Source organism: Mesoplodon densirostris, chromosome 12 (assembly GCF_025265405.1).
Source record: "Mesoplodon densirostris isolate mMesDen1 chromosome 12, mMesDen1 primary haplotype, whole genome shotgun sequence".
In the NCBI taxonomy this organism is placed as follows: Eukaryota; Metazoa; Chordata; class Mammalia; order Artiodactyla; family Ziphiidae; genus Mesoplodon; species Mesoplodon densirostris.
Window position 1 is genome coordinate 27,309,353 of NC_082672.1, and position 27,601 is coordinate 27,336,953.

At 41.3% G+C, this 27,601-nt stretch overlaps 2 protein-coding genes across 2 annotated transcripts in view; both read right to left on the bottom strand.

Moving 5' to 3' along the window:
• Positions 1-249: 249 nt before the first annotated feature.
• On the bottom strand, positions 250-2,545 carry SLC35D3 (solute carrier family 35 member D3). Its single transcript, XM_060115373.1, has 2 exons — positions 2,107-2,545; positions 250-1,082 (listed from the first exon to the last, which is right to left on the bottom strand). Exons 1-2 carry the CDS (start codon positions 2,543-2,545, stop codon positions 250-252), a joined length of 1,272 nt encoding a protein of 423 aa, XP_059971356.1.
• Positions 2,546-9,629: 7,084 nt separating this feature from the next.
• Positions 9,630-27,601, bottom strand: part of PEX7 (peroxisomal biogenesis factor 7) — an 85,360-nt gene continuing 67,388 nt past the window's right edge. Inside the window, exon 10 of the mRNA XM_060114949.1 lies at positions 9,630-10,663. Within this exon, the coding sequence (XP_059970932.1) occupies positions 10,595-10,663 (69 nt within the window). The 3' untranslated portion in view covers positions 9,630-10,594. The remainder of the gene's footprint in view (positions 10,664-27,601) is intronic.

Consider the following 27,601-nt stretch of genomic DNA (forward strand, 5'->3'; position numbering starts at 1 on the left):
AGCCGGAAACCCTGCCTTCATTTGTTAGTCACCTTCACATTCTTTTGTCTCTGTGATGCCTAGGCTAAACTCGCGCTAAATAATTCACGCGCCGTTGCTAATTTTGTTGCTGTCAGGCGTTTCAGCTTCTTTCTTTGCTCCCCTTCCCCACTCCTCAAAGCAAAATATTGGGCGGCTCCTCATTAAAATATGTCATCTCTAACATAGAAAATAGGTGTATGTACATATATACATACATGCATTTCCTTTTCAAGGACTGGGTAACTCTTCATTTTCTATCAAATAATCCTTCTTCATATACTTGGTTCCCCTAACTAACCTCCACACTTCGAGGTAAGTAGCCTTTAAGGACCTCTTGCTCACTTCTTCAGGGCTGTCTGAGACCTGCGAGCTCCCAGCCACCAGCGGGACTCCTCTGGGGCTGCCCCTCGCCGCCTCTTGCCCACCCTGCTGAGTGGAGCCACCTGCTACCTTCCCACCTTCTGACCCGCCATTTCCACCCTCCGCGGGCAGCTCCTCCAAGCCGAACGGCAGCTGGTCTCCACTTGGCTGCGCCTCCTCTCCCCCAGGCTGCGTCTCCAAGTCCTCGTAGTTGCTTTGCTTTCTGGTTTCCAAAAATTTGGCCACGCAGTAAATGATGGAGCCCAGGGTGTTCACCACGACTCCGGCAATGAATAGAGAGGTGGGCTCCACATCGCTGAAGGCCACCATGCCCACCGTGATGGTGGCGATGCTCTTCACCACCCCCACGAAGCTGGTGGTCACCGCTGAGTTGATGTAGGTGCAGTGCAGCGTAGTGAAGTTCATGGCACAGCCGATCAGGATGCAGGCCACGAAGATGCACACCATGGCCGGGTCCTTCCAGCCGGGGAAGGTCCAGGCGTGGATAGAGTCGCTGCTGGCGAAGGAGAAGATGACCAGCAGCGGGGTGGCGGAGACAGCGATGACGTACTGCGCGGTGAGCGGCCCGTGCTCCGTGTCGGCGCTCGCCTTCTGGATGAGCACCAGGTAGGCGGCGTGCACCAGCACCGCCAGCACGCCCGTTACGTACCCGATGGGGTCGCCGGTCAGGTCGCCAGCTCCTGGAGCGCATCAAGAGGCCGCAGGAGCCAGGGCAGGAAGGAAAAAGAGAAGACACCGGGTTGGCAAGGGTGGGAACCCACTGGGGCAACGGCGTCGGTTGGAAAGTTGACAGGGTTCGCGCCCCAGCTCTACCCCGGCTTATCAAAAGGAAGAGCCAAGTTCAGTCAATGCCCAGTTCGAGGCAGGAGGAGCGCGCCTTCCCTTCCTTATCCCCGGGGGTCTCCCCTCTACCTCTATCCAAGACAGAGGCCCAGGACAGCGCAGATGCCCTCGGGGTAGGCGCTGTGGCTTCCCGAGCTGGCACGGATGTCACCCAGGCACGTGGTACGCCTGTCGCCTCCGTGGGGCACCGGAGGAGCGAGCGGGCCCCGGCTAGCGGCTTCTAACCGCGGGCGGGCTGGGAACCGGGCGAAGAACGCCCTCCCCTCGACCCTCGAATGAAGGCATCCCGCTTCGCCAGCTCCCATCTCGCTCAGTCCTCCGAGCCCGGCCCGCACGGCTCTCAATCCAGTTGCCTGTGCCTCGCGCCCGCAGACCCCCGCGCGGCGCCGGTGATCCCAAGCTCGCCCCGGGGCTCCAGCTTGGCTCCCGTCGTCCCTCCCTACTCCGGCCCCGAGTGACCCAGGGAAGTTCACGGCCCCCTCCTTCCGTCTTGGTCTGGGGACTCTAGCTCCCAGGCTCAGGCGGCTCTCCCACCCCTCCCGGAGGAAGGAACGAATAAAGGGGGAAGACGGAAGGGGGAGGGCGAGAACGGAAGGGCGATACGGAGTGAGAAGGGCGGGGGTCGGAAGCCAGGACGGGGGGCGGGGGAGGGGGCTGTGAAAGGGGGAGGCCGGAACCCTGGGGAAGGCTCTGCTGGGTCTCAGAAGTACCGTTTTCGAGCCGAGCGACCACGTTCAAAGCTTTCCGCCTCTCTCTGCCTCAGTCTCCCCATCTGGAAGTGAGGGCTTTGCCCTAAGTGATATCCGCGGTCTCTGACTGGTGGGGTGGGGTGTACCGGGGGTCCGCGCGGGGCCCGCTCACCTGCCAGCGCCGCGCCGCAAGTGGTGATGAGCACGGCCGCGAGCACCCCCGGCGAGGGCGCGCCGTTCTTGAGCACCAGGACGCCGATGAGCATGGTGACCAGGGGCAGGCAGCGCTTGAAGACCACGTACATAGGCAGGCTGAGGCCGCGCAGGGACCAGAGCGTGAGGCTGGACTGCAGCGTGGAGAGCACGGTGACCCCCGCGAAGGAGCGAGCCAGGCTCAGGCCAAAGGGAGGCACAGCGATGAACCCGAGGCGCCGCAGCAGCTCCAGGCTCAGAGCCGCGGTGGAGCTGGTCAGGCACTGCACCAGGGTCAGGAAGGTGAACCGGTAGCGGCTGATGAGGAACTTGAGCAGGATGTTGAGGGAGCCCGAGAAGACCCCGTGCGCGATGGCCACCGAGATGCCCAGCACGCGGCCCCGGCACAGCTGCCGCATCGCGCCTGCCCCGCCGCACCCGGCGGTGGTGGAGCTCCGAGACCTGCGGAAGGAGAGCGGGGAAGAGAGCCGGGAGGAGAGGAGCGAGGGCGGCAGGGGAGCCCGCCCAACACCACGGCGAAGGGCAGGGGGCGCCGGCTCGGCTGCAAAGGGCAGCTCCAGCCAGGCGTCCTCGCGGCTCTGCGGCTCCGCGTCCGACTGCCCCGCAGCTCCGGGGAGGCAGTGACGGGGGCGGGGGACTCCGAAAAGTGGCAGGGGTGGGGGGCTGGTCTGAGAGGAGTGGCGGGAATCCTAGCGACAGCGATTTGTAAGTAGGTGACGGGCTGCGTTGGGTTGTGTCCCGCGCGGTTTCCCCGTCAGGGAGGACGCTCTGCGGTTGGAAGCCCCGGCAGCGGCCGCAAGCGGGACCGGACCTGCGCCCCTCGGGCACCTAGCACCCACCCGGGCGGGCTCTCGGGGCGCGGTCCTCTCTTCTCCCGCATGGCCAGCTGCTCCCGCTTGCCCTTGCTTCCCAGCTCCGAGGTGAGGGGCGCGGGCTGGGGGATCGCGGGCACAGCTAAAGATTTTAGAAACAGCTGCGTTCCACGGTCGGGCACCGTTCATTAGCCGCAACAAGTGACAGCTCCCTCAGCCCCCTTCCCCGTGAGCTGCAGCGGTTTTTCCACCCACTGTTCCTCCCGGCGCAGCCGCGGGACCCTGTTCAGCTGCCGGCCAGGGAAGGGGAAAACGTCGGTGCCAGCGGGCTGCGGGGCTCCCGGATGCTCGGGCGCCAACGCCCCAACATCGAAGGAGCCCAGGGCCCCGGGCCGCCGCCGGGACGTGCTTTATTTAGAGCGGGAAGCTAGTCCCTCTCAGTCCCGGGTGACGCGCTCTTCTGTCTGTGCGCCTTCCGAGGAGGGACCTGGAATTACGCTCGCGGCCAGGGGCGGGGGGAGGACCCCGGGGGCGCCGTGGCATCGCGGGGCAGCCGAGCCTGGGGGCGGGGGCAGGGACACCTATTCCAAGTGAGGCAAAGATGTGAAATAGGCAAAACAGCAGAAACTAAGTCCAAGTAGCCTCTACTAGCTCCGGAGGATCGCCGGGGCAACGGTTCCCAGGGATGAGCGGGGAGAGACTGGCCGCTCTGGGGAATGGGGTGTGGGTGGAGGCAGGGGAGGGAGGGCGTGGTCCCAGGGCCGGGAACCCGGACGTACAGCCGAGACTGGGTGCTGCTTTCTCTGGATGCCCTGGAACCGACCGCCACCTGCGGAACTGTCACGGGCCGCTTTGGGGAGGACAACCCCTACCTCCTGCCTCCCCGGCCCAGGGCATGTCTGTCTCCCACAGGACTTGTGAACTGTTTACTTCTTACTTGGCTAAGAGTAAAAAGAATGAAATTCTTGTTTTCTGCAGGTGCAAGACTTCTGTGTCCCTACGATCTGAATTTCGTTCCCTGGAAAGTAATGTCCGGACCCGTAAACTCGGTAGCAACAGCGGGTTCGCTCAGCAGAGGTCACCACTAAGAGCACAGTATAGTTTTCGCGCTGCTTAAAAATTACCGGCTTGGCCAGGGTTCCGGAGCGAGGAAGAGCGCGCGAGATCGCTGCGCCCTACCTCTCTTTTCCTTCACTTCTATTACCCACCCACCCCCACTGGGATCCCAACCTTCTAACCACCACATTGCCCTAATACACACGGCACATTTCCCTACTAATTCTTTTGTTTTCTCCTCCATATTTCCACTGCTGTGCTAAACGCAACGCTTCCAGCCCAGATGTTGAAGCCGCGATTATTATTGCCGCAGCAGCAAAATAACAGTTTACATCAGGGATTGGTAGCATCACTGCAGTCCTTCATCTGCGTCAGCTTTGTGTGTGCTGGGAGCTCCCTTTGGTGGGAGAGAGCTTGGGCTCCACCAGTCCTCCTGCTGGTATGCCCAGGGCCTAGTAGGGCCCCCAGAAGTGGGCACTCAAGAAAATGCTTGCGGAACTGTGGCAACCGGAAAGCATTATACTGCAAACTGTGCTTCCGGTTCCCTGGCGAATTCTTGGGTTTTGTAGCTACAAGCTATGGTTACACACTCTTGGCTATTTCAGAGACTCTGTTTTTCAAGTGTTGATATTCTTCCTTTAGAAAATAATGAGGTTTGAAGCAACCGTTGAAATTTATGTTTATATGTGTGGTATAAGCATATATTCATAGTACACTCAGATAAAAACTTTGAAAATTAACTTTTTAAAGACAGCATCAGCAAATAACACATTTCTACTTCTGGGGACTGTTCCAATTAAAGGATGGTTGTTTTAAGCCATATTAAGTGAATATAAAGAATTGTCTGCACAGACCTAGTTTTGGAATGATTCATTTCTGCCAGCAATTATAATTGCTTCCATTTGTGATACTAACATTAGGTAAAAGATTTGGGGCTGATTCAGCTCTCTTATCCTTCTCATTTAGGCAAGAATATTTAGCTTAATGTTTGAAACCTACATTGGCATGAAACAGTATATTTTCTCCATTTTACTGCATATAATTTTTTTCCATTAGGGCTTTCATTAAAAAAAATTAATGCCATCTCCCAAACCAGTTACTAGATAATCTCCTAAAAGAAAAATGGGAAATCTTCTAAGGAAAAATGGGAAAAATAAGAATACTATGTTTAGCAAGGTTAATTGAACATGAATGTAGATCTGAAGGTCAAAAAGCTATTTGACCTATTGGTATCAAGAGTCAAGACTCAACCTCCATTACCTTTGGAGCTACACAATAAATTTCGACAGCATTAAATAAATCCTTTAGCTCATTCATTCAACAAACATATATAGAGCTAGTATTTTGTACCAGGCAGTCTGTTAGCCATAGAGGATTCAAAGATGAGCACTTATCTTAGTCCTTAGGGATTCACAGGGGGAGGTGAGGCAACACAATGACACTCATGCAACAGTGGGGGCTTGTGGCAGAAACAGGAGAGTGCTGAGGAGGGCAATAACATCAGCTTGAGAAGGGTATCCTAGAAGGCTTCCTGGAGAAGGAAATATGGTCTTATTTCATTATTTTAATTGTAAAAGTAATACATGCTCATTATAGTACATAAAAGGAAAACAAACTTTGTAAGTAATAAGTAAACATGCTGTCTTCAATATTCCCCACCCCCAGCCCCACTACACGGAGCTGGCTACTGTTGAGAGTTTGGCGTGAACCTTTCAGTTTTTCTTGTGCATATATGTATACATACATAATTCTCCCTTTAAAAAAAAAATAAAATTAGGGGCTTCCCCGGTAGCGCAGTGGTTGAGAGTCTGCCTGCCGATGCAGGGGACACAGGTTCATGCCCCGGTCCGGGAAGATCCCACATGCCGCGGAGCGCCTGGCCCTGTGAGCCATGGCCACTGAGCCTGCGCGTCCGGAGCCTGTGCTCCGCAACGGGAGAGGCCACAACAGTGAGAGGCCCGCGTACCGCAAAAAATAAAATAAAATAAAATAAAATTAGGATATTATACACATTTGTCTATAAAAGCATATTGTGGTAACCAGCTTCCAAGAGAGTCCCCAGAGATGGCTGGCTTCCTCATATTTACACTCCTGTTAACCCCGCCCACGTTGTACAACAGTCGGTCTGAGTGACCAGTAGAATGCAGCAGAGGTGATGGCTACTCCTGAGATTAGTGTGCAGAAGACCGAGGCTTCCATCTTGAATTTTCTCTTTCTCTTGTATCATTCAGCCTGGAGGAAAGCCAGATGCCATGTCGTAGGGACACTCAGCCAGCCAGTGTAGTGTTCTACACAGTGAACATCTGAGGCCAGCTAACAATCACATAAGTGACTTTGGAAGCTGACCCTTCAGCCCCAGTTGCGCTTCAGATGTCTGCAGACCTAGGTGATGGCTTAACTGCAATGACATGAGAAAACCTAAGCCAAAACAATGCAGCTAAACTACTCTTGGATTCCAAACCTCTAGAAACTGTAAGATAAATAAATGTTTGTTGCTTTAAGCTGCTAAGTTTTGGGGTGATTTGTTACACAGAAATAGATAATACACATATCAATAACAATCTGTTTTTCCATGTCAGCACACACAGTTCTACCTTATTCTTTTAAATGACTGTTCTATCATATAATCTTTCTTCTCCAGACAGGCGTCTAGGTTTTACCAAACACTGATGTAATGATTACCCTTGGAAATTTGTTCTTAGATACTTCTGTAAGGATTTGGTGGGTACAGGCAGGGAATCCTAGACCTGAAACTGCTGGGTCAATGGCTAATTTAAAAACTTTATTGCCAAACTGCCTTCCAAAAAGGTGTATAACAGTACTTTCGCTTTAACTGATATTGGATATTATCAATATTTTAAATGTCTGCCAAACTAATAAGCAAAAAAATTCTTTGTCATCAATGAGACGAAGTTTAACTAAGTATCCTTTTGAAGTATATTAAACATTTGTTTGCTTATTGATATCCTTTGTTGCTTTTATCTTTGGTTGTCTTCTTAGTGATTTTTAAGAGCTCTTTATAAATTCTGGATATGAAATCATTTGTTACATATGTTGCAAATATATCCTTCCAATATGTCTTTTTAGCTTTGCTGTGTTTTGCTATTTTAATTTTTGTGTGTTGTCAAACTTTTTCTTTAGTCATTTCACATGACTTTCAAATAAATGATGGGTAAGAATTTGCCAAGCCAAGAGCAGGCTAATCCAGGCACCTGGACTACCTTGAGCTAAGATAGAAATGAAAACCTGCATTATTTACACAGGGAGTTTGGGAGCACACTGGTGTTGCCGGAGCACAAAGTTCGTGACAATGTGGAGAGAAGCAATGCTGCCGAGAGCAGCAAGGGCTAGCCCCAGAGGACTTTGGCTGCCTGGTTAGTGAGCTTGAACTTCTTCCTGCAGACAATCCTATAAGCAGAGAAAAGTTTTACACTGAAATTGATGTAGTCAGATTGCATTTCAGATCAGCCTCCGGCAGCTGTGTTGAGGAGGATGGCTCCAAGGGTACAGAACTTGAAACAGACACATCATTTAGGAAGCTGTTGTGATCGTCCAGAGAAAAGCTAATGACGGCTTGAACTAGGGCAGTGGTGTTTGGATTGAGGGGAAGAGACAGAATGGAGAAGTATTTAGGGTGTGAAAAGGATAGGACTTAGTGACCTATTTGATGTGCCTTGGACTGGAGAGGTGGGAATAAGGAAAGGAACAAGGATGGCATTTAGGTCTTTAGCTTGAGCGCCTGGGTGGACTGTATTGACAACAAATGAAAAAAGCATGTGCAGGAGGAGCCCACTTGGTGAGCAAGTTGAGTTTGGTTGAAAGAAAATGAGTGCAAAGGCTGAGGGAGACCCAAGTGGGGAAGGCAGGAGATTTGGGAGTAGTCAGTATGGAGGTCAAAAACATGTAAGTGGATTCTCTCTTCAAGAAGAGGCCAGTTAAGTAAGAAATTAATGAGTTCATTGCTGGAAGAGCCAAATTATAGCTAAGATATACAGAGAACACTCACTGCCAGAGGCAGAAGGGACAGCTGGCTCTCAGCCTGGGTCTCCCTGGGGGTGATACACCTTAGGGTCACCCCAGACCCAGGGTCAGCTTCTTAGCGCTTTAGACTTGGAAACACAGTTTTGCCAGTTTTCTCAGGAACGATCAGGATCTAGTCACCAGAGTGTCCCACAGCTTTACTATTTCTCAGTGGGCCAATTTCTGTTATTCCTAGGAAAAGGTGGCCACATGGCAGGACCAGATCCAGTCATAGCAGATTTCAAATTCCAGCTCCACATTTCCTGGCTACTATGACTCCCGAGAGCCTTCGTTTCCTTGTCTGGAAAATGGGAGGGCTTCCTTGCAGGGACGTTATAAAGATTAAAGGGGATTAGATACAGAAAGCATCTCACATAATGCCCAGATCACAGAAGATGCTCAGTGACCTGAGTTCCCCTTTCCTGCATCCACTCCTCAGTGCTGTGTTGTCACTGCAGGTGCAGGAGGAACTTGGGGAGGCAGGCAGGATGAAACCCAAGAACTCAGTTGCCAGGAGACAAATTCTAATTTTCCCAACTAGAAGAATGACTGGTTGTCCTCTAAAGTCCAGAGGCTGCTCGGTTTATGAATTACCAAGAATTCAAAAATCGTGTGCATTCCCTTTTAGGTCACAATCCAGCTCCTTTTCCTCTAGCTTGCCAATCCTAGCTCAGGGAACTCACTGAAGAAATGTTCACCCACCCTCCTTCAGACTGAGAGACTCCAAGCACCTGAGTTAAGTATTATGAAGTTAGGGCTCTAAACATCTCTAACATCCCTGAAATAGAGGGGAAATAAATCAAGAGAGATATTAGTTTTTAAATCACAAGTATTTGTTTCAAATGATACATGGCAGATTATTTTAATAAAATCTCTTGCATTCTAAAAGAAAAATAAGTGATTTCATTTCACTGTAAATATGATCTGGGTTAGGTATTTTAAAAGGTCTATTATAAATTCTGCCGATACAGAGAACATTCACTGTAAACCCACTTTTATTGAACTGCATGCAACACAAAGCAGCTCTATGAACCAACCTAATCATCGTGACACATCGAAGGATGTGTTTGAGCACCTTGCTCCTTACAAGACATTCATGTGAAGCAGTGTCCTCTCTATGGGGGCCTCTCAAAAATAATTAGCACTGATTGGTCTAAGAACTGAAAAGAGTTATACTTTCTGTGAGACCATTCATTCATTTGACAAATATTCATTGAGCACTTTCTATGTGCCAGGCATGGTGCTAGGGCCAAGCCAGGGACTAGGACAAAGTCCTTGCCCTCAGGCCTTGCGCAGCATTGTGTACTTGACCAGACTTCCCATTTAGGCTGCCAGTAGCAACTTTCTAGGACTTTAAGGCATATATTTTCAAGCCCATTCCTGGCTCCACTTTATGTCTCCTTTTGTTCTTGTGGTCTTGTTTTTGTGTTTTGTAAGCTGTCTTAAATTTTTCTGTAACAAGTAAACAGGGAAATATGTAAATTAGACAATATACACATATTTACATTTATTTTTGTTCTGATTACTACAAGTATATTTTGCTCTTTAAAAAAATCTCAAAAACTTGTTTAAAATTTAATGACAATTTTTGCCATTTATAACACATTTTATTTTAATATTATATAAAAACATAAGCGCTATGCAAAGTTGCCTATTCTACTAATTTTTCCCTTTTAACCTAATTTTTTATAGGTCATCACACCTAAAGGTTTTTCAAGACTTAGAGAGGTAGTAAGGAGGGTTTACTGCATTACTTAGGGCTTTCATTACTTAGTTTCAAGGGTAATTGCTTGAAACCTTGGTGGGACCTAAGACTTTTTGCCCAGTGACCAGTTTTTTAAAAATTTGATTGTAGAGAAATAAGAAGAGAGACATAGGGTCATGGGTATAATATCTAAAAATATTTGAATAAATGTAAAATACATGTAAGCTCTTAACTCTCTGCATCCATGTTCTTAAAGCATGACAGACACCAGTCCTTGAAAGAATCTCATTCATTCCATGTATCAAGCACACAGTAGATGCTCAATAAATAACTGCTGAATAAATCAGTGATTATTAGAGCCCTGTTACTGAACCATAGATATATCTATATTATATAGTGTTATATATATATACTATATTAGAAGAAGTAATCTTGTTGGGGGTGTCATAAAATCATAAATGATCAAGGGATGCAGTTTATTGTCATTTTTATCAACAGCAGTGATTTTATTTTCATCAAAAGTGACAAAAATGAAATATATCACTATCAATATAATCTATAGACCTCTCATATTTTAATCCATTTTATACTAGAAAGGTTATATTTTAATAGATACTACAAGATATATCATAACTTCAATATTCCTTAGGATTTTAAGAAATATGGCTTATGTACCAGGCTTAAATAGTGAGCCAAAGTCTTTACCAGCTTCCTCAAAACTGATTCCAGAATAAATTTTTAAATTTTGAAATCTGAATAGTATATAAAAACATAAACTCTATGTTATCAATCATTTATTTCCTGCTAAGCAGTTCTTCAGTCATATCCTTTGTTTCTGAGTGGAGTAGTTTATCTCAAGCAGGCATGGTAAGACAAATAGGATCATATATCTTTATCGTTTCATCCCAAGCACAGTCAGCCACCTGAAAACAAAAAGGAAACATAATCTACAAATGTTCAAAACTGGCAGAAAAGCCTTAGTCTTTTAGAGTGTAAGTAGATCATCCACCAGGGAACATCTCTTTAAATAGGAAGTACACAGGGACACGTTTTTGAAAAAAGGTCTATTTTCCCTTTTTAAGAACACTTCAGGGATTGGTTCCAATTGATTGAAGTTGCCTGTAAGGATTTCCTGCCAGAGCTACATAATTCCCTATAGGTCCTGAGATAAATGTTGAAAAGATACATTCCTAAACTGTGAACCAAGGCATCATACTAGCTATTGTGGGGATAAAAAAGGAGGTAAAGTATAGCTCTTGCCTTCAAAGAATGGCTCATTCAAAACCAAAAGTGGAAAGTGCTCTAATAGAGTCTTCTCAGGGGAGGAACTCTTTGAATCCAACTGGGGCAGTGTCAGAAGACTTCACAAATGCCGTGGCATTCACACTGGCCCTCTTTAGGGGCAGACATGGGAGATATGGACATTCAAGTCCAAAAAGTCACATAAAAACATGAAGGGAAGATAGTTCATGGTGCTCAGGAACTGTGTGTTAAAAATTTGATGAGTGTAGCAATGTCTCAGGGTATAAGATTACTATATAAAATAAACCATATTTCTGTACACTAGCAAGAAAAAAATTTTAAATTACAATTAAAAAAATTCATTTACAATAGCATCAAGTAACAAAATACTTAGTAACACATTTAACAACAGATATGCAAAATGTCCACACTAAAACACGGCTGAGAGAAATTAAAGAAGGCCCAAATAAATGGAAAATATACCATGTTCATGGGTTCAGTATTTAAGAAGTTAATTCTCCCCCCAAATAATTTATAAATAATTCATAATCCCAGCAGGCTTTTTAATAGAAATGGAGAAAGTGACTTTTAAAGTTTAAGTAGAAAGGCAGAGGACCTAAAATAACCACAAAAATCTTGACAAAGAACAACAAAGTTATACTACTTACACTGTCTGACTCAAGACTTATCATAAAACTACAGTAATCAAGACAATGCAATACTGGAATAAGGATATACAAGTAGGTCAAAGGAACAGAACATACTCAGGAATAGACCCCACACTTAGACAGTTGCTTTTCAACAAACGTACCAAAACAATCCAACAGGGAAAGAAAAGTCTTTTCAACAAATGATGCTAGAACTGGATGTCCATATGGAAAAAAATGAACTCAACCCCAACTTCACATCATACAAAAGTTCATTTGAGATGGATGGCCCACAGACTGAAATATAAAAGCTAATGGTATTAAGCTTTTAGAAGAAAACACAGGAGAATATAGTCTCAATCTGAAGGTAAGTAAAGATTTCTTAAACAGGAAGCAATAACCATAAAAATTAGATAACTTAGACTCAATCAAAAATAAAACTTTTGCTCATCAAAAGACACTGCTAAGAAACCGAATAAGCAAAACACAGAGTGGGAGAAAATGTTCACAAAACATATATCTGGCAAAGAACTTGCATCCACAATATATAAAGAACAACTATAACTCAATAATAAAAAGACAACACAAAAAATTTTTATTAACCGATAAAAAAAGATATATGAATGACCAATAAGCACATAAAAATATTCACCATCATTAGGCATCAAGGAAATGCAAATAAAAACCACCATGAGATACCACTACTTACTCATGAGAATGGCTAAAATTTTAATTTTAGATAGACAATATCATATGTTAGCAGGGATGCAGAGCAGCTCTAACTTTCATACCTTGCTGGTATAACAACTCTTTGGAAAACTGCCCATTCCTTATAAAGTTAAACATATACCTAGTGATTCCATTCCTAGAGGGGTTTCCAACAGAAATGAAAACATCTTCACAAAGCAATGTATGCAAGGACGTACACAGCAACTTCATTCACAATACCACATAACTGGAAACAACCAAAAGACAGACAAAAGAATGGGTAACAAATTGTAGTAAATTCATGCAACAGAATGTTGCTAAGCAACACAGTGGAGGGAACTACTGATGGGCACGACAATGTGGATGAATCCCACAGATAATAAGTGGAGTGAAACAAGCCAGAAACGAAAGAGTACATTCAGGAGATTCCGTCATGTAAGTTCTAAAACAGGCAAAACTAATCTAAGATGAAAAAAAAAAATTAGGGCTTTGGTTTGTTTTGTCTTTTCAGCTGGAGGGAGGGATGGGGCTAGGGAAAGTCTGGAAAGGGGTACAAGGGAATTTTGGAGGAAGATGCAAATGTTTTGTATTGAGATGGGATGTAGATTACGCAAGTGTATCTGTCAAAAACCTATATCTAAGATATGTACATTTCACTGTATGTAAATGATACCTAGAAACAGTAAGAATAATAATGACAACAACAATAAGAGCAATAATAATAATAATGAATGAGGAGTGGGACATGAGTAGAGGAATAAACAAAACAAGAATGTTGATAATTGTTGAAGCTGGATAATGGAAGTGCATTATCCTATTGTTTGCTTTTTATACGTTTGAAATTTTCCACAATAAAAGAAGAAGAAATGAAAAAATGTAGATAGTAACATGAAGGATGAAGTAGCAGGAGAGGGAATTGACCAAAGTTATTTGCGCTGTATTTTGCGTCCTTTAATGGTTGCAAAGGCTGAAAGTTATATAAGGGAACTCACAGTCCTGGTCAATCTAATTACCTGGCTGTCACTATAGAATACAGGAACTGCTCAGATTAATCAGAACATATTAACTCCTTATCATTCATTAACAATATCTCAGATCAGAATCCAAGCTAGAGAAAGCATTAGAGACCTTTCAGTCAAACGTTTTTTTATTTAAGCATTAAAAACCAGACTCTTCAAGATTTGGTTGCTACCCACTTCTTTTATTCTCACTGCACCAGGCTCACACACTCAAATCCTGGCATCCTGTTCATGCCTCTGTGCTCTTATCCTCTCGCTGATTCCCCCCCACCCCCGCCGAATAACCTCTTTCTCCTTCCCTTTCCCCCTACCCCTCACCTTGTTTTGCCTGGAGATGACAACTCTTTTGGGAAGAATCTGTTTAAGCATTACCTCCTCTGTGAAGTCATTCACTATACCTATAATAATCAGCTGTGCTTATTTATTGACACATGTGTCTTCAGCTCTTTGAGGGCATGGACCATGTCATGGCCCATGTAATAACAATGACACAATGAAGATTAGCTCAAAGAATGTATTTTATAGATTAAGATTGCAGAGATTAACTTTTTCTCATAACCACACTAGAGCAGCAGAGTTGGAAGCAGAACCTAAATTGGTTGAGTCTGTCCACGGAAAATAGTGCCTCACAAAAGGCCAAGTGACACTCATTATTTGCCTAATCCTGCAATTGTAAATTTTTATACCACAGAATACAAAGATCATTAGACAAATTTATCCGTCTCATCTATGTATATTTTTTTCCAAGTGCTGGGCCTTTCTGTATGTTAAGTGTCAACTATTATGGAGAAGAGAATCAGAGAAATGAGACTTAAGCTTCTAATATAAGGTATCCATAAATTACCTTTCTGAATCCCTATTTAGCACCCTTCAATCCAGCTTCTTAATTACTCAGAACTTATAACTAACAGATGTCAAGGCCACTGAATCAGCAAATGTTCATAATTCTATACTACATTAATTGGTAATATGAGAAAGACCTAAAACTGCAATGATACAGAATTATGAATAGATTGACTCAAATTAATGCAAACACTATTTCTCCATTAACTAATTAATTAAACCCCATCTAGTGCTCTAAGTTTTAAAAAGCTAACAATCAAAAAACTAATAATAAGGTAAGAAACACTTTAGTAAACTAACAATGCAGCTCCAGATTCTCTAAGGAAGGCACTGTAGAGACTTCCTGGTAAAGAAAGGTGACCGTGTGGTCGCTGTGGGTCTGGGGTTAGGGGGCACTCATTAATTACCATCACCACCCCAATGGCCTTAAAGGCATTCTATAACTTAGGGTAAACATGGGGCTTTTTCTTTTTAAAAAAAATTTATTTATTTATTTATTTATGGCTGTGTTGGGTCTTCGTTTCTGTGCGTGGGCTTTCTCTAGTTGTGGTGAGCGGGGGCCACTCTTCATCGCGGTGTGCGGGCCTCTCACTATCACGGCCTCTCTTGTTGCGGAGCACAAGCTCCAGACGCGCAGGCTCAGTAGTTGTGGCTCACTGGCCTAGTTGCTCCGCGGCATGTGGGATCTTCCTGGACCAGGGCTCGAACCCGTGTCCCCTGCATTGGCAGGCAAATTCTCAACCACTGTGCCACCAGGGAAGCCCCCAGGGCTTTTTCTTAATTTCCCATACTGCCTATCTGAGGTCAGCCTAAAAGACGTTTAAAAAAAAAAGAAAAAGACTTTGCTAAAAATAAGGTTAACAAAAAGACCAAAAAATAAACAAGCAGATGACATGATAATAAAAAATCTGCTTTACTGGATGAGATCCACTCATTGCTTTAGCTTGTCAAACACAGCAAGGAATCTTTCCCAGGTCCCATCCTGCTTCTCCACAACAAGCCATCTTTCCCTCCCATCCCCGGGAATGCACTCCTGCCATGAAGACTCCTTCAAGGCCAGACTCAGCATAGAGAATGAGAAGACGATAACAGGATATCTCCTTCCGCATCTACCGAAGATCCTCTTTCTCCGTTTCAGTCTCCTATATGAGGACTCATTTCTTTGCTCCTTACCTTGCTGTCAGGAAAAACTGTGAATGATTGCAATCAGCAAAAAGATTGCTAGGTGTTCTTTCAGCAGAATGCTGGCATTGTCCTAGAGCCCCACAGGGTTACCTGATTCTATAGGGGTCTATGCCTTACAATGTCTTTGACTGGATTATTTTACAACTCTAAAGTTATAGAAAACTGATAGTAATCAAATGATTCTCAGCCATTAAAATTGCAAATGAAGGTTGTCCTGTGGAGATGCAACTGATGCCTCATCCTGTCTCCCAAGAGATGATTCTAATCATTAAATGTTACTGCCTTATAGATACTGACCGGTTCTGCACCTATTAGTAAATTCATTTTCACATTCAGGAGTTGCCTATATGTGTTTTTTCTTTGGCTCCTTTGAGCTAGTTGTAAAATCCTTCACAAGTTACACAAGGTCTTTGACACAGGTTCATGCTATATTTGTATGAGAGCCATGACTGCCATTTTGAAAAGTATCCTTCAACATGGCCACAGAAAAGCCATTTCATTAAAAGAACACACATGAAATGGGGATAAGAGGCCGATAATTATACCAGGAAAAATAGGCTAAGAATAACTGCTAAAATGGCATATGAAATTGAGCTCTATCTCCACCTTCTGACAGCAGAGCTGACAAATGCAAACAATAATGTAAGATAAGCAAATAGCATAATAAATTTACCAGTTCATCAGGGGAGGTAAAGTTTTTTCTAGAACATGAATGATAAGGAAGTGAAACAGCTTTATTGCTGACATGGAGAAAGTTTTAGTGGTCTGGATAGAAGATCAAACCAGTCACAACATTCCCTTAAGCCAAAGCCTAATCCAGAGCAAGGCCCTAACTCTCTTCAATCCTATGAAGAAACGAAAAGAGGTGAGGAAGTTGCAGAAGAGAAATTTGGAGGAGCAAAGGTTGGTTTATGAGGTTTAGGGAAAGAAGCCCTCTCCATAACATAAAAGTTGAAGCAGAAGGTGCTGATACAGAAGCTACAGCAAGTTAATCCAGAAGATCAAACTAAGATAATGAGGTGGCTACACTAAACAACAGACTCCCAATGTTTAGACTACTAAACAGGCTACTTTTGGAAGAAGATGCCATCTTGGACTTTTATAGCTCAAGAGGAGAAGTCAATACCTGGCTTCAAAGCTTCAAAGGACAGACTGACTCTCTCATCAGGGGCTAATGTAGCTGGTGACTCTAAGTTGAAGCCAATGCTCATTTACCATACTGAAAATCCTAGGGCCCTTAAGAATTATGTTAAATTGACTCTGCCTGTTCTCCAGAAATGGAACAACAAAGCCTGGATGACAGCACCTCTGCTTACAAAATGGTTTGCTGAATATTTTAAGCCCACTATTGAAAACTATTACTCAGAAAAAAGATTCCTTTCAAAATATTACTGCTCATTGGAAATGCACTTTGGCCACCCAAGAGCTTTGATGGAGATGTACAATTAGATTAATGTTGTTTTCATGTCTGCTAACACAACATCCATTCTGCAGCTCATGGACCAAAGAGTAATTTCGACTTCTAAGTCTTATTATTTAAGAAAAACATTTCATAAGGCTACCATAGATAGTGACTCTTCTGATAGATCTGGGCAAAGTTAACTGAAAACATTCTGGAAAGGATTCATCATTCCAGATGCCATTAAGAACATCCGTAACTCATGGGGAAAGGTCAAACTATCAACAAGAACAGGAGTGTGGAAGAAGCTGATTCCTCATGGATGACTTTGAGGGGTTGGAGACTTCAGTGGAGGAAGTAACTGCAGATGTGGTGGAAACAGCAAGAGAGCTAGAATTAGAAGTGGAGCCTCATTGAATTGTGATTAATTGAATGAACTGCTGCAATTTCATGATAAAACTTTAACAGATGAGGAGTTGCTTCTTATGGATAAGCAAAGAAAGTGATTTCTTGAGATAGAATCCATTCCTGGTTGAAGATGCTGTGAAGACTGTTGAAATGACAACAAAGGATTTAGAATATTATATAAACTTAGTTGACAAAGCAGCAGCAGGGTTTAAAAGGATTGACTCCAATTTTGAAAGAAGATCTACTGTGGGTAAAAATGCTATCCAACAGCATTACATAGTATAAGAAGTTGTTTGTAAAAGGAAGAGTCAATCAATATGGCCAATTTCACTGCTATCTTATTTACAAAATTGTCACGGCCACCCCAGCCTTCGGCAGCCGTCACCATTGAGATAAGACCCTCCACCAACAAAAAGATTACAACTCACTCAAGGCACAGATGATGGTTAGCATTTTTTATCAATACAGTATTTTTTAAATTAATGTATGTACTTTTTTTTAGACCTAATGCTATTGCACACTTAACAGACTACAATAGAGGGTAAACATAACTTTTATATGCACCAGGAAACCAAAAAATTTGTGTGACTCACTTTATTGAGATATTCGCTTTATTGTGGTGGTCTGGAACCGTACCCGCAATATCTCCGAGGTCTGCCTGTATTAATTAGAGGTTTCATAGGGAGCTTTCTTTTATGTCCCAGGAGCTGTTAGTAAAATACTCCTCTGCACTATGAAGCTATCTAAAATATAATACACATATACATATATACTTATATTCATCCATTTATTCAACAAATATTTGCTGAGCACCTCTTCTGTGTCAGAAGTATGCTGGAGATATTACAGTAAACAAGATGGTCCTTGTCTCTGTCCCCACAGGTCTGGAGTCCAGCAGAGAGATGAATAAGTAAATAGACACCTACAGTGCAGAGTGATGTGAACAATGATAGAGGAATGACAGGGTCTAGTAGAAATAGGAAAAGGGTCACTATAACCAAATGTGAGGAAAGTGGATGCTTTCAGGAGGACATATTATCTAAGCTGTGGCTTAAAGAAGTATGCCTAAACCAGAGAGCCTTTGTTTGTGGGGCAGGGGTACAATGGAGAGAAGGAAAGTGTTCTAGGCAGTGGAATAAATAAGAATAAATGAAGACCAGAGGAAGAAAATACCATAGGATATCACTTACATGTGGAAACTAAAAAATACTACAAATGGGTATACATGCAAAGTAGAAACAGACTCACAGATATAGAAAACAAACTTATGGTTACCAAAGGGAAGAAGGAAGAGAGGAGGGACACATTTGGAGTATGGGATTAACAGATACAAGCTACTACATATCAAACAGATAAACAACAAGGACATACTGTACAGCACAGGGAATTATACCCATTATCTTATAATAACCTGTAATGGAATATAATCTGCCAAACTACTGAACCACTATGCTATACACCTGAAATTAACACAATATTGTAAATCAACAATACTTCAACAACAAAAAAAGAAGAAATGTAAAACTAAAAGTTCTAGCTTAAAGGTAACTAAATTGCATTATAAGTCCTCTGAGGAAACTCTTAATCTTTTGAGAGAGGCTTTTTTTCTGGCTCCTGTCTGACTCCCGTCTAGGGTTTCTTGAAGGCTGGCTGCCAAGGTCTATCTTGTGTGACCCTCTCCCCTTGTGGTGACTGTGCATGTGGACACCACAGGGTAGGAGCCTCCAGTCTCTACATCTTCTGCAAGGGTATTCAAGTAGAAAATGTATTTCTTAACCTGCAAGCCCCCACTGTAGTACACTTCATCCCTATCTCCTCTCAGTTTCCTTTAGTCTGAGATCAACACGCAAACCTTTTCAATAAAACTCAAAATGAAAATTATCGACATTATAGGAAAATTGGTTTGTCAAAAAGTTTTATACTTTGTTTAGTGTAAAGTTTGAAGACAGGATCAGTCTTTTTCATTATTATTTTTAAAAGCTGCTATTTCCTAGGGTAGTAGAAAATAATTAATAGGGTAAGAGTCCACATAACTTCTATTTTTAGTTATTTCAATTTTACTTTGAACAGCACAATAGATATTTCTACGTTTTAAGAATAAGCACACTAATTAGAAATATGAATTTCTTGCTACTACCCTAATATGTCAATTTCTTTAAAACATATAATGAAACATTCTTGAAAAACTGAATAGAAATTTATTATCTATCACTATAGCCCATTAATTTCTGAATACAGCTATAGCATATACATCATGACATTGTTATACATGGAATGCTTGAGAGCAACTGTATTAAACAAATATTTTACCATTTCCTATGTGCAAAGTATTGGGCTAAGTTCTACAGTAGACCCAAGGGTATTAAAGAAACAAATCCAGTCAATAAGGAGTTTATAATAAAAATTTATCACTGATGGATCAAGTAAGACTTGTTACAAAACATCCTCAATAATAATGATCCTATAAATGTAAATTCTGGAAAAGGAAACATTATAATGAAAATATCAGACTTTAAATACATGTATAATTTAGAAAATGAATTTATATTCCTTAATTTATCAATTTTCTCCATTTTATTAAAATGTTTACACATGCCACTGATAAGGTAACTTACTTCAAATGATTTAATATGGCTGTTAATATAACAAAGAAGCCCTACAGACCCATTAAGAGATTTACTTTATTGACAAGTTTTCCATTTCCTATTTATCATTATACTCCTTTCTCTCAATTTTGTGGACAATTGCTTTTGTCCGTGGGAAACTTGTTCAAACTACTATAATTATCTGTATGACATATGACCTCTTTAGCAAAAATGAACAAGAAAAATAAGCAGAGGGATGTAAAGAGAATGAAAGAAATCACAGTCAACTCTAAATTTTGAAAAAGCAGCCCAGACATTATGTTGCAATGTATTAAATAACGGGCTAAAGAAAATACGTCTTATTTACTCAACCAGCTTCCGGAAGGAAGTGACTACAGAGAAGAACGTGGTTTATTATGTTAATCAGTATGAAGTTTAAGTAAAAGTAAGGAAAGTGTTGACTAATATACTAAAAAAAGGTCTTTTCATTCATTCATTCATTCATTCATTCAACATTTATTTAGTACATACATATCAGGGAGTTTGCATAAATTCACTATGTAACTCCTGACACATGGCTGGCACTCAAATATTTACTGAAGAAAAAGAAGAGAAAGGAGAGAAGGAATAGAAGACCTTGTCCAGGACTTGGAAAGGCAGAAATACTTTGCCCAGGCAGAAGTGGAGGACAGTGAGGGAAAAAGTGGCAAACACATGGAGATCACAAATAATAAAATATAACTGGTATGAAATAGGGAGATTACATAGGATGGTTGAGAAATAAAATTAGAAAGCAACATAGATTATATTGAGTCTTGAAAGGAAGATTAACAGTTCAGACTCTACTATGGAGGTAATAAGCTGCCTCTTGAAAGTTTTCTGAGAGGACATGATGAGAATGACAATTTAGCTATGTTGATTTGTAAATTAAAACTGGTATGTAACTAGTATGGCAGAAAGTTAATGGTCAGACTAGTTAAAGAGCAATCACAGGAGTGACTGACCATGCGTTCCAAAAAGAGAAAGGCCTGTTAGGAAGCAAACGTAATATCTTTATAAGATAAGAAAGGCCTAAAAAAATGACAGCTGTAAGAAAAAAAAAAAAAAACACGTTCTGTTTCAAGAACATGATATGTCTGTTCATTTATTCTAGTCTTTTTTAAAAGTCCCTTAGTGAAGGTATATAATTTTCTTTATCTAGAGTCTTGCACATTTAAAAATTTTTATTCTATGTATCATACATACACACACACAGTTGTTGCCATGTAAAAGTAATTTTTGCCATTTTATTTTCTAACTGATGATTACTGGTATCCACATGGTATTCATTTTTGTATATTTTTATTGATCTTATCAAACACTTATTATTTTTAATAGGTTTAAAGTTGATGTTCTTGGATTATAACATTTGACAATAGTATGAAGTATAAATAATGATAAAATTTTCTACCTTTTAAAAATATTTATATTCCATTTTGTTTTCTCCTATTACTAATTGGCTACAATTTTTAGAACCATGTTGATTAACAGTAATAAGGGTTGCAAACCTCATCTTGCTGCTGCCTTTAATGGGGCCATTGATATATTTCAGGTCAAGGACTAACAAAATCAGACTTGCATTATGGAGAGCTCTCCCCATAAGCAGTGCTAGGAAATCAGTGGAATGATGGAAAGAGCTTAGAGACCAGTTAGGAGATTACTACAGTCATCCATGGCAGAGATACTAATAAATGATTATCTAAGGCAGTGGAGCTAGAATAGTATGGTCCACATTTCAGAGATATTGGTGAGGAAAAATTCATAAGCTTGATGCCCATTTGAATTTAGGGATGCAAAGAGAAACAAGAAAACTAGGATGGTTTCCCAGGTCTCTAGTCTGGCCCCATGATGCAATCAACTGACCACGTTAGGAATACCGAAGGATAAGTATATAATAACATCTATTGAGATCACACAGTAAAGGCAATTGGATAAATGGGTCAAGCATCACTAACATATAATTAAACACCAACTTCAAGAAGAAGATGCATAAAAGTTAGAGGACTAAGACTTGTATATTGGAGAATATCTGCTTTTGGAAGGATGGTAAGGAAGAAACTGGCCTAAGAGATGGAGATATTTAGCAAACAGGTAAGGAAAACTGCTTAGCATGGTTAGCATTAAAGCAATAGGAGGGGAAGATTTTTCTTTTAAAAAAATTAACATTATATAGCTTAAAAAAGTCTGAGAAAAGGCTAACCTGGTTTTCAGGAGCTCTTACTAGTGACCTTTTGGGGCTTAACTTCAATTGAATGATGAAAGGAAGACAGATGCAGGGGCTTAAAAGAGAATGTTGACTTTGAGAAACTAAAAGCAACAGGTAAACTACTAATTCTTGATGTCTAATAATAGATGAGAAACTGAATTTACTGGTAGGGAGGTAAGACAGTGGGATCAAGTGAGTTTTGAAAATAGAGAAAAGAACTGACTGATGGTCTAAAAACAAAAAACAAAACAAAACAAAAACCAGTGGATTATTGACCTGGATGAAGAAGCCAATGAGAAAATTAGGAACCTAATGGAAAGGGGAAAAAGAGAGATGGAACATAAATATTTTGAGGTGATAGCGCTGGAAGAAGATATTCATTTTTGTCTATTTTGACAATAAGAATGGAGGTAAGGACAAATGTCTGGAGTGTTAATGATACTGCAGAAGGTTGAGGAACGATATTGTGGAGAATGGGTTACAAAATCAAAAAGACTTCAGAGGTAAGTTGAGTAGGACCAAGAGCCCAAATGAAGTTTTTTTGAAAAGTAACTTGTTGTGTGTCAAGTCTGCTGTTTTTTATGAAGCAATGCTCTATAGTCTAAAGAAAGAAAAATGAATAAGAGAGTAAATGACTGATTCAGGAATGGGAGCCCAGAGGCAGCAGAGGCTAAGGCGTCAACAATTTCGGAAGCTCGCACTGCAAGGGCAGCCCATGCAGTGCAGGGGGCAGTAGACACAGGGTTACACCAAGATTCTACGGAGCTGGGCCTGGGGAAGGTTTTATGGCTGGAGGAAAACAAGCATTTGTTATACAGTTTTAAGCTAAAAATTACACAATTCTGAAAGCATCAAAGAGGAAACAACAGAGACTAATGCCTGAGGACACTGGGTACTTCTGGCACGTGTTCTTTTCAAGTCTAAAGCTAGTCTGCGACAGATGCAGAAAATATCACCTCAAATTAAAGGTGAACAGGACACATATATCCTAACTACCAGTAATGCTAGCCATCTTCAAAATCTGATTTTCCAACCTCATACTGAGAATCTTAAAATATTTTATCCACTGTCAACCTGTAAACCTGATATCTAAGATTGTGGGAATAGGGATTTGAATCAAAACATAAGCTGAATTTTTAAATGATACCCTAATATTTTTGTTGTTGTTTCTTTATTATTTTATTTTAATTGAGATACAACTGCCATATTGCATCAGTTCCAGGTATACAGCATAATGATTCTATGTGTGTGTGTGTGTGTGTGTATATACACACACACACACACACACACACATATTGCTAATTTTTTTTACTAAAACATCAATAAAGTCAAACACACCTACAGAACTAGTTTAAATCAGAACCAAATCTAAGCATCTTCCACTGAAACAAAATGAAAAGGAGAGTACTTATCTTTGGGAAGGAGAAAGGGGTATAAGATTTGGGAGGAAACATGAGTGGGCTTTTTGGGATGCTGGTAGTGTGTTCCATACTTAACCTAAATGGTAGTTACACAGGTATAGTTACTTCTTGATAGCTTACTGAGTTGCACACTTAAAATATGTGCATTTTCCAATATGGGTGTTACACTTCAAATAAAAATTCCTAAAAAAGCGCTGAAAAGAAACAAGTTAATATGGTATAATAGAGATTGTTTCTAGAGTGGCAAAACCATGGGTAATCTTTTTTATTTCTTCTAAATATAATTTCCCAATTTCATCATGGGGAAAAAAGATACATTTATTAAACACAAAGATGAGATGTCTTGGAATGAACTAATAATGCCTACTTTAAAGGGGATTTTTTTTTTTTTTTTTTTTTTTTTTTTTGCGGTATGCGGGCCTCTCACTGTTGTGGCCTCCCCCGTTGCGGAGCACAGGCTCCGGACACGCAGGCTCCAGACGCGCAGGCTCAGCGGCCATGGCTCACGGGCCCAGCCGCTCCGCGGCATATGGGATCCTCCCAGACCGGGGCACGAACCCGTATCCCCTGCATCGGCAGGCGGACTCTCAACCACTTGCGCCACCAGGGAGGCCCTAAAGGGGATTTAAAAGAGAAATAACTATATTCCAAAAGGAATGTGTAATGATATATAAACCTGTACCCAGCTTATAAATACTAAACTAAATATCCATGAACATTCAAAAAAGCAGAGTTGATACTGCAGAGCACAAAGTCAGGGATTCTAAAAATACATTAATACAGAAAATCCCAATTATACAAATGGACATATTAAAAGTCTAGAATCATAAGCCTAAAAACAGAAAAAAAGGTTTCCAATGCAGAGATAATAAGGATAAGAAAGAAAAGAGAAAATGTCAGGACTATACAAATCAAGATCAGAGGGAAAAAATTCAAAGAAAAATTTTCTGAGGTGAAGGATGATTTCAGCCTGGTTAACAAGAGGGCACAGAATATTTCTCAGCAATTATCCTTAAAGAATGACCCCAGACACTTATTTGTCAAGTTTTAAACCTTTAAAGACAAGATCTTACACTCTGTTAAAAAGAAAGAAGGTTATAATACAAGAATGTCTTTGGATCTCATTTTTCAGATCTCTAAGAATGGAGAAGCTAAAAAGAAAATAATAAATATAAAATTATAAATACAAGAAAAATCTCTTTTAAGACAGGGAATATATTAAGACACGGGAGGCCAAAAGTAACATCAGCAAAGTCTCACAGCTGTTAAGATCACCACACAGATGACAAGGTTTTGAAAGCAGATGGAAAGGTACTTTCTAAGAGGTGAGAGAAAGATACTTTCTAAGAGAATAAACTATGAACAAAGAGTGAAATTAAATTAACATGCAACAAGTAAACTTGAATAAATATTTGTGAGAATAAAGGATAAATATTATATGTCAAAAATAACTTAAACTACCAACTATACCAACAAAAGGTTAATGTGGTAGATTTTAAATGGCTACAAATTCTTTGCAGCTACTCCCAACAAGGGGTGGAGTCTGTCTGTCACTCTCTGAATCTGAGCTGGCCTTGTAACTTGCTTTGCCACAGAAGGAATGTTGTGTGACTTCGAAGTCTAGTCCTGAAGACACCTTGCAGCTTTTGCTCTCGCCCTCCTGGAAAGCTACAACTGCTAGGTGAAGAAACCTGAACTTATCCAGAGACACATGGATCAGAAGACAACCAGTGTTACACCCTACACATCTATGTGAGGCCATCTTAGACCACCCAGTCCTGGTTAAGCCACCAGATGACCGGAACCACATGAGACACCAACAGAGGAACTGCTTGGCTGAGCTCAGCCCAAATTGTTGACTCACAGAACTGTGAGCGAAGACAATTGTTGTTTAAGCCAATAAATTGTGGGGGAGTTTGTTATATAGCAATAGATAACTGAGATAAAATAAGTGAGAAAAAAATAGGGAGATGCACTAAGAACTTGATTCTTACTTCCCCTAGAAAGGAGTTTAATGTTACTTGGTAAAACTATACATTAATAATAAAAATAAATGTTTGGGTTAAAATGTGTTAATGTTAGATATGTTTTTTTTAAAAAACATACTGGTTAGGATCATGATCTTAGTTTGAAAGGAAAGTTTAAAGTCCAAGACACAGTATAAATAAAATGGAGAAGAACAGGGTAAACTACTCACTGAAAATGTAATACAGAAAGTAACCAAATCCTAGAACTTGGAGTCAGAAAACCTCTTCTTCAAACCTCAAATCTGACAGGTCACTAAATATTGACCTAGTCTTCTCCAAGTCCCTCACATATCTATCACTTTTAATGTCTTTTAATTTCGGTGTTTAGACCATTTACATTTAATATAATTGTTGAAATGGTTGGATTCAAAGGTTTCCACATATAAGATCATGTCATCTGAGAACAGATATAATTTTACTTCTTTCTTTCCAATTTAGACGCCTTTTATTTCTTTTCCTTGACTAATTGCTCTGGCTAGGACTTCCAATATTATGTTGAACAGAAGTGGTAGAAGTGAACATCCTTGTCTTATCCCTGATCTTAAAGAAAATGCTTTCAGTCCTTCACCAATGAGTGTGATGTTGGCTAAGTGTGATTTTTCTATGTGGCTTTTATTATGTTGAAGTAATTGATTTTTAAAATAATCATCTCCACCACTGGCTTATTAATGATAGCTCTTTTTAAAAAATTCCTTAGAGGGCTTCCCTGGTGGCGCAGTGGTTGAGAGTCCGCCTGCCGATGCAGGGGACACGGGTTCATGCCCCGGTCCAGGAAGATCCCACATGCCGCGGAGCGGCTGGGCTCGTGAGCCATGGCTGCTGAGCCTGCGTGTCTGGAGCCTGTGCTCCGCAACGGGAGAGGCCACAACAGTGAGAGGCCCGCGTACCGCAAAAAAAAAAAAAAAAAAAATTTCTTAGAGGTTACCATAGGGTTTACAATATACATCTTGAATTTATCACAATCTACCTTCAAATAGTATTATAGCACTTCACATGTAGTAATGCCTTTACAACAGTATACTTCTAACTCCTCCCTACCTTCCCTTGTTCTATTATTGTCCTACATTTTCCTTTTGCATATATTAAAAACCTTACAATATACTGTACACAAATGTATTGAATACAATACTACTTTTGCTTTAGGCAGTTAATTATTTTTCAGAGTGATAAAATTAACTTAAAAAGTGTCTTGTATATTTACTTCATTTTTGCCATTTCCAGAGTTTTTTTTTCTCTCTCCTTCTTTCCCTCCCTTCCCTCCTTCCTTCCTTCCTTCCTTCCTCCCTCCCTCCGTCCCTCCTTTTCTCTCTTTCCATAGTTTCATGTTTTGGTCTGGGCTTATTTCTTTGCACAGAACTTCCTTTAACATTTCTTACAGCAGAGATGTGCTCTCAGCTTTCCTTTGTCTGAAAATTTCCTTATTTTCTCTTTATATTCAAATGGCACTTTCACTGGGTATAGAATCATGGGTTCACAGTTTTTTCATTCAGTACTTTAAAAAGACATTTCATCATCTTCTGGTCTACATGATTTATGACAAGAAGTCTGCTGTAATTCTTATCTCTAGTCTTCTGGATATGTTTCTTTTCTCCTCTGTCTGCCTTTAAAATTTTCTCCTTATCCTTGTTTTTTAGCAGTTTGAATATGGGTATGCCTTGATGTTTTGATTCTTTGTTTAAATCCTGCTTGGGTTTCTCTGGACTTCTTGGATCTGTGGTTTGACAACTTCTACTATTTTGGAAAATTTTCTTTTTTCTTTTTTTTTTGGCCATGCCACGCAGCTTGCGGGATCTTAGTTCCCCAACCAGGGACTGAACCCAGGTCACAGCAGTGAAATCATTGAGTCCTAACCACTGGACTGCCAGGGAATGCCCTGGAAATTTTTCTTTAAATACTTCTTCCCTATTCTCTCCTTCCTTCTGGACTCCAATGTGATATTGTCCCATAGTTCCTGGATGTTCTGTTCTCTTTTACTTCCCTCATTCTTGTTTTCTCCTATTGTTTCAGCTTGGGTAGTTTCTAGTGACCTATCTCTAAATTTACTGATGAGTATATTGAAGGACTGTATCCCTTGTACTGTACTTCAAAATTTTTTCTACTATTTTCATTTGACTCTTTCTTATATTTTCATC

Coding starts and splice junctions, on each gene's coding strand:
- SLC35D3 (XM_060115373.1), bottom strand. CDS start 2,545: ATGCGGCAGCTGTGCCGGGGCCGCGTGCTGGGCATCTCGGTGGCCATC. Junction 1,083..2,106: donor TTGCGGCGCGGCGCTGGCAG/GTGAGCGGGCCC, acceptor GATGCGCTCCAG/GAGCTGGCGACCTGACCGGC.